Source organism: Centropristis striata, chromosome 4, assembly GCF_030273125.1.
Source record: "Centropristis striata isolate RG_2023a ecotype Rhode Island chromosome 4, C.striata_1.0, whole genome shotgun sequence".
NCBI lineage: Eukaryota > Metazoa > Chordata > Actinopteri > Perciformes > Serranidae > Centropristis > Centropristis striata.
The window spans coordinates 9,491,890-9,499,593 of NC_081520.1; the positions used below are offsets into that span (position 1 = coordinate 9,491,890).

General features: G+C 39.4%; 1 protein-coding gene across 1 annotated transcript; it reads left to right on the top strand.

Annotated features, from left to right (window-relative positions):
* The first annotated feature begins 1,341 nt into the window (after nucleotides 1-1,341).
* LOC131969945 (extracellular calcium-sensing receptor-like) lies at nucleotides 1,342-4,436 on the top strand. The gene is made up of 6 exons (XM_059331176.1): nucleotides 1,342-1,602; nucleotides 1,758-1,844; nucleotides 2,110-2,379; nucleotides 2,534-2,699; nucleotides 3,302-3,451; nucleotides 3,523-4,436. Exons 1-6 carry the CDS (start codon nucleotides 1,342-1,344, stop codon nucleotides 4,434-4,436), a joined length of 1,848 nt encoding a protein of 615 aa, XP_059187159.1.
* Nucleotides 4,437-7,704: the final 3,268 nt, after the last annotated feature.

The following is a 7,704-nucleotide window of genomic DNA, read 5'->3' on the forward strand; positions in this document are numbered from 1 at the left end:
TCCAGATACACATGCTTCACACACACACACACACACACAGGTAACTTTATGTGATTTTAGTTACAAACACACACACACACACACACAAATGCATGCATAAGCGCACACTCCTCCAGATACACGTTTCACACACACACACACACACACACACACACACACACACGCACACATTTTGAGGTTGAAAGGGAATAGGTTGCTGTTTAAATAAATACTTGAAAAGGAGTGCTTGTTGTAGTTGTGCTCCTTGTATATAATATAGTATCATAACATTACTAGTATTAATTGTTTGAAATCTCTGAAGAATCTCATCATAGTGTACACACACCGGCAGTAGCCCCCGTGGCCCTTTCAGAATTTCCCCAGAGGAAATTTTCTAGTTGAATATTATTGTATTAACATCCTTACACTGATGCTTAGTTTATATTTTACAAGTTGTCATTGCCTTTAAGGAGAGCGTGAGACAACTGTTTTTTAGCAGAAACACAAATATGGCACATACTGAAATAAGCAGAAATTAAGCACAGGTCAAGCTATCCTGGTAAACTGTGTGCTCTTTTCTCACTATAATTGATATACTGTATATATTTCTGTTATGTATTCCTGATATATAAAGACAACTAATCCATCATTCCATTAGCTTCAATATTCTTTACTTTATTACTATTGTGATTATATTTCTGTTGTCCTGCCCACACTCCTTGCCATGACCTGATAGGTGGTATAAAAGAATAAACAATGACGAAATGGACCCAATGAGGATATCATACATCAGAATATAAAATAAAGCAACCACACATTAAGCTTGGAGACAGGGGTGAAGAGAGGACAGGCGTTATGGGAGCGGTTTATAACATATACTTAGTCTTTTGTGTTTCCCTTTTCTTGTCTAAATCTTCCTCTCTCTCCTTATCTTGTAAATTATGGAGACAATTTCATCTCAATGGGTTGCACAAGGCTGGCGATGTGGTTTTTGGTGGGGTGTTAAAGATCCACTACATCTCAGTCTTCCCTGAGAATAAATTCACTTCAGAACCACAAGAACCCACCTGTGAAGGGTAAGTTTCATATGCATGCAGCATGAAGCAGAAATATTCAGTCTATTCAAGATATATGACCAAAAAAAAGAGAGAGATCTGAGATAAGTGTCATGTGTTGTGATATGCATCGTAATCAGATAATGAAATGTATGTGATGAAATGACGTTATAATACAGGATGTTTTGATAATATGGTAATGTAAATGGGATCATTTTAATCTTGTATTCTCACAATATTTTCAGTGGTTCAAAAATACTTTTAATGTTTTAGCTTTAACACTCAGGGCTTCAGGCAGGCCATGACAATGGTCTTTGCTGTTGATGAGATCAACAGAAACTCCAATCTGCTACCTAATGTGACTCTGGGATACAGTCTTTATGATGACTGTGGTGAACTTGTAACTGGATTTCGTGCTGCTTTGGTGCTGGCCAGTGGTCAAGAGGAGCAGTTTCTGCTGAAGGAGAACTGTTCAGGGACCCCTCCAGTTGTAGGGATTGTGGGTGATGCCTATTCAACAATTTCTATAGCCATCTCGAGTGTGCTGGGTTTATTCAGATTGCCCATGGTGAGCTTGATTTTCTTTCTGTGATTTCGATAGGTCTTTTATGAATTTATAAAGATGTATAAATGGTTGAAATGAGTCAAATTGTTCAAAGCGGTCTATTGACTTTCCTGAGATACTGTAGACTGCATGTGTGCATACTGTATGTCTCTTTTCAGGTGAGTCATTTTGCCACATGTTCCTGCCTGAGTGATAGGCAACGGTTTCCATCCTTCTTTAGAACAATCCCAAGTGATGCATTCCAGGTAAAAATGTAATAAAAATAATTAAAATGCATATATTTTTACAGAAAGTATAGCATACTTGAATTCAAGCTCCTGTGTTTGGGACATGACAAATTGCATGTTTTGTGCATTAATACTGAAAAATACATATATAATCCTTTTAACACTGTCACAGTCTTTGTTCCATTTAAGAAGTTGTTTGTTTTTGTGGAACCTGTTTAGCAGGTTTCCTACTGAAAGATTACTCCAACCTTTGCAGTAATGCCTCCACTCTGTATCCACTCAGGTGCGTGCCATGATTCAGATTCTGAAACACTTTGGCTGGACTTGGGTCGGCCTTCTGGTCAGTGATGATGACTATGGACTCAATGTTGCCCGATCCTTTCCGTCTGACCTGGCTCAGTCTGGTGCAGGTTGTCTGGCATACTCAGAGGTTTTGCCCTGGGACAGTGACTCAAATAAACTCAGGAAGATTGTACATTTGATAAAGACATCAACAGCTCGTGTGGTCATGGTGTTTGCTCATGACAGCCACATGTATGAATTAATGGAAGAGGTTCAGACTAGTTTTTATGTTTCCTATATATGCTTATATGTCACTGTATGCATGTTGACAAATCAGTATTTTCTTGAAAATCTATTTTTTTTTTAAATATACTTGACTGAATAACTTTATAAAATAATCTTTCTTCATATGAACCACTGCACAGGTGCTGAAGCAGAATGTGACAGACCGGCAATGGATAGCAAGTGAAGCCTGGACAACAGCTACTGCACTCCACACAGCCCATCTCATGCCCTATTTGAGAGGCACTCTGGGCATTGCCATCCGTCGAGGAGAAATAGCAGGACTAAGAGACTTCCTCTTACAAATATGTCCTGACCAAAATGACAAAAATATCCATGGAAATAGCATGGCAGGGCTTTAAAACCCTACAGCTGATCTAAAATTGTGCTATAGAGGTTGTACTGTTTTTTAATCCTGCCTCTTTTTTTTTTCTTCTGCTTTTAGGTGACACAGTTTTGGGAATACACGTTTCAGTGTAGATTTGCACCACCTCCAGCAGGTTGGGTGGAAACTGGGGGAACGCTATGCACTGGACAGGAGGATATTGAAAATGTGGAGACCCAGTTTTTAGATGTTTCTAACCTCAGGTCTGAGTACAATGTGTACAAGGCTGTGTATGCTATGACGTACGCTCTTGATGACATGCTGCAGTGCAAGCCAGGAAGAGGGCCTTTTAGCAGGAACAGCTGCGCCAATCGACAAACAATGGAACCATGGTAGGTGTGATATCAATTTACATTGCACCTGTTTATGATTTGAAAAACAACAATAAAATGATATAATAATGATATATTTAAGCTGGGTATTAGGAAATAATGGTGAACGTAAAAATATTTCTAACAAGAAACTGAGAGAAAAACTCCCATTTTGTATTGTAATGATGATGACTGATGAACATTTGGTGATGAAGTGTCTTTCGATGAGAATGGTGATGTGTTACCAATACATGATGTCATGAACTGGCTGTGGCTCCCTGATGGACGAACAAGAAAGAAAGGGCAACCTGAGTGCTGCTTTGACTGCATCCCTTGTTCTGAGGGAAAGATCAGCAATACGAATGGTTGGTTTTCAGTTTAAAACTACACTTGGGAGAGAAAAGCATGGATTTCAATACTTCCTTTATTTTCCTAGACTCCATGGAATGCACCAGTTGTCCAGAGGACTTCTGGTCCAGCCCCCAGCGTGACCACTGTGTTCCTAAGAAAACTGAGTTCCTCTCCTACCATGAGCCTCTGGGTATCTGCTTGACAACCACCTCATTGTTCGGCACATTTGTCTTTGTGATTGTTCTGGTAATCTTTACTTATCATCGCAGGACACCCATGGTACGCGCCAACAATTCAGAACTGAGTTTCCTGCTCTTGGTGTCCCTTAAACTGGGTTTCCTGTGTTCACTGCTGTTTATCGGCCGTCCCAGATTGTGGACATGCCAACTGAGACATGCAGCATTTGGGATCAGCTTTGTGCTTTGTGTCTCATGTATTCTGGTCAAAACAATGGTGGTTCTGGCTGTGTTCAAGGCCTCCAAACCAGGAGGTGGAGCCAGTCTGAAGTGGTTTGGTGCTGTGCAGCAGAGAGGAACAGTTCTGGTTCTTACTTCTATTCAGGCAGCAATCTGCATTGCTTGGCTTGTCTCTGCTTCACCGGCTCCCCATAAAAACACTCAATACCACAATGACAAGATAGTATATGAATGTGTAGTTGGGTCCACAGTTGGTTTTGCAGTATTACTTGGCTATATTGGCTTACTGGCTATCCTCAGCTTCCTGTTAGCATTTCTGGCAAGGAATCTTCCAGACAACTTCAATGAGACCAAACTCATCACTTTCAGCATGCTGATCTTCTGTGCTGTGTGGGTGGCCTTTGTTCCTGCTTATGTCAATTCTCCAGGCAAATATGCAGATGCGGTGGAGGTATTTGCCATCTTGGCCTCCAGTTTTGGTCTCTTGGTGGCTCTGTTTGGACCAAAATGTTACATAATCCTGCTGAGACCAGAGAGGAACACAAAGAAAGCAATCATGGGTCGTGGAACTGCAAAGTCATAAAACACTCAAATTCATAAATCAAGCCTAACACCTCGGTTTGAGTTCCATTCAACAAACAAAACTGGAAGCAATAAAGAAATGTTAATACATATTTGTTTTACTTTATTACTGTACTAGCTCTAGTTTCCAACACTCACAAACACATGCAAGAAAAAAACATTCCCATCTCAGCCACTTTGCACAGCAAATTGGACTTTAAATAAACCTCAATAAAACGTAAGTCATGGCATCAAACACCCCAAACCCACAACCAATCCAAGTAAATGGCAATAACCTACCTACAACAGAGAAGTTCACTTATCTTGGAAAGACAGTCAGACATGATGGGGGAACACATAATGACATCACCAACAGAATCAATGAGGCTAGAAATGCATTCAGAATGCTTAGCAACATATGGAGGTCCAAACAATACAACACCAAGACAAAACTAAGGCTATATCAGAGCTGTGTTCTCTCTACCCTCCTGTATGGCTCTGAGTGCTGGAGAATGATGCCAAATGACATCAACGGCCTGTCAGTGTTCCATACAAAGAAGTGCAAAATATGTTGGCCAAACACCATATCAAACCGAGCTATTCTCACTCAATGCCAGCTAGGCAGCATAGATACCATCATAACTAGATGGCGCTGGAACTGGAATGGACATCTACTGAGGGGAGAAGGCAACAGCATCCTAAAAGTTGCCCTGCGCTAGACACCAGATGGGAAAAGGAAGATAGGAAGACCCAAAACCACCTGGTATCAAATTGTGGAAGAGGAGATGAAATAAATGAATTTTACCTGGGGAAATGTCCTTTGTTGCTGCACTACATGCCACTAGGCATAATGAGCAGTAAGTAAGTAAATATCTTGGGATGAGGCACCATCTGTAAAACAGAGGGGAAAAAAAGCTAATTCAACTAAATCAGTCTCATAAAGTTACTAAACTATGAATTTGGAACTCTGATATAGTAATAATTAACTTCATAATTTTAACCAAATTACCATATTGATATTTAGTAATGGTTGAAAAAATGTGGAATTCTTTTCATAGACCAGGTCAGCATCACTCATACATGTACAACATTAAATGGACAGCAGGTATATTCCAAAAAGCATTTATTCATAAATAAAAAAAACCCAAAGCAAACAATGTCTGATCTAAGTAGACTATTTACAGGTTAGTGTGTGTGTGTTGGGTGTTGTAGGACAAGATGGCCACCCAAGTTAGCTCAGAGTAGCAACATGGCTTCAGACATAGAGTCGTAACAGGTGTATGTCCTTTTAAGAAATCCAATTTAGAGTATATTGTATTTGACGGAATGTGCTAGATTATAATTAGATAATTGAGTTTAATTCCATGCACGACCTTCTGTCAGTGTGAAGCACAACTAACATTCAACTTCAAGTGGTGTGGCAAAGCCAAATACCAATAACCTACACAGATATCACAACAAAAATACTTTACAATACACATTAAACAAAATCATCGATTACAGGTTAAAATCTCGTGCTTAGACTTTTGCTCGTTGCTATCACAATCTATGCCCAATACATTACCCCTCCATGAAGGGGAAGGACTGTGAAGAAAGGTGCAGAAAAAAGGCTGAAGAGTTGGTTCTTAGTGTAGTCCAGCAGTCCTTTGCTTCCAAGTAAAGTTAAGACCTGTCGTGGTCTGTGTCTGTTGTAGTAAACTTTGTGTTCACTAATCAAAATTCTGATGATTCATTCATGATTGATTCACAGAGCAGTCTGGGAGAGGCGGCAGATGATGGAGAAAAGAGAGCGTGGCCTTCTCCTCTGGAGAGGCTGGAGAATAAAGAGGATGAAGGAATGCAATTGCAGAGTTTTTAGAGCTGCTGAGACTTCCTGTGTTGACGGATGTTCTTCTGACCAATGTCACCACATCTGTAAGGGCCATATAATGCAAGGCTTCATAAGAAACTGAGTTTGCTGGCTTTTCCTTGCCAGAAAACAAAGCCAGACACACAGCCATTTTTAGAGGCGGAGATGAGAAATGCTGTTGCATTTTCGATTCAAGTCAGTTTAAGATACACAAATGAACAAAGTCCATCAGTGGCACCCTCAAGAAAAATGTAAAACCATGTAAAAAATGTAATTTCATTATGTAAGACTGTAAGTGTTGGGTTGAATGGAAGTTGCTTTCTTTATATTTTATAGAACACTAATTACAGAACAGATTCAGAATTGAGCTTCAGACTAAAGAAACGATTTACACAACAAAACTTTCTGCAGAACTGATCATATGTAATACCTGTCAAGTGCTATGGGTGCCACTGGATTTTTAACCTTTCATGAAACTGACTTACTGTACATATCCTCAGTTTTCTAATTGCATTCCTTGCAAATAATCTTCCAGATAGTTTAAATGAGGCTAAATTCATCACTTTTAGCATGCTGATCTCCTGTGCTGTGTGTTAGCCCATCTCCTATTGGGAGGATAAATTCACCTCCTTGATGCCCATGAATGAATAAGCTGCCAGACCTTTTAAATTATTGAATATTATTATATTAACATCCTTACACTGATGCTTAGTTTAAGTGTATACTCTAATCTTCTCTATAAAAGATTTTGCAAGTTGTCATTGTCTTTAAGGTGGGCTTGAGACAACTGTTCATTCACAGCCAAATACTTTGAAGGTTAGCTACAAACCATTCTCGAAAAAAAATTCTACCATTTCAATCATTGTTTTTATCAGAAACACAAATATGGCACATACTGTAATAAGCAGAAATTAATCAAAGGAAAAGCTATCCTGGTAAACTGTTAATTGCTCTTTTCTCACTATAATTGGTACACTGTATTTATATATGTTGTATTTTAAAAATATTTTAAAAAGTATAGCTTTGTTGACAGTAGAGATGTCCAGAGTGAAAGGGGGAGACTGAGGCGAAGACATGCAGAAAAGGGCTTCAAGCCAGATTCAAACCCAGACCTCCTGCTTGAGAGGACTGAGCCTCTGTGGTAGGCCCTCTACCAGGTGTGCCACCTGGACACCCCATACTGTATATATTTCCGTTATATATTCCTGATATATGAAGAAAACCTTTCCATCATTTCATTAACTTCAATATTCTTTACCTAATTACTTTTATAATTATATTGCTGTTATGTCCTGCCCACCATCCTGGCCCTGCCATGATAGGTGGTATAAAAGAATAAACAATGACGAAATGGACCCAACGAGGATATCATACATCAGAATATAAAATAAAGCAACCACACATTAAGATTGGAGACAGGGGTGAAGAGAGGACAGGCGTT

Coding starts and splice junctions, on each gene's coding strand:
- LOC131969945 (XM_059331176.1), top strand. CDS start 1,342: ATGGTCTTTGCTGTTGATGAGATCAACAGAAACTCCAATCTGCTACCT. Junction 1,603..1,757: donor GTTTATTCAGATTGCCCATG/GTGAGCTTGATT, acceptor GTCTCTTTTCAG/GTGAGTCATTTTGCCACATG. Junction 2,380..2,533: donor TGTATGAATTAATGGAAGAG/GTTCAGACTAGT, acceptor ACCACTGCACAG/GTGCTGAAGCAGAATGTGAC.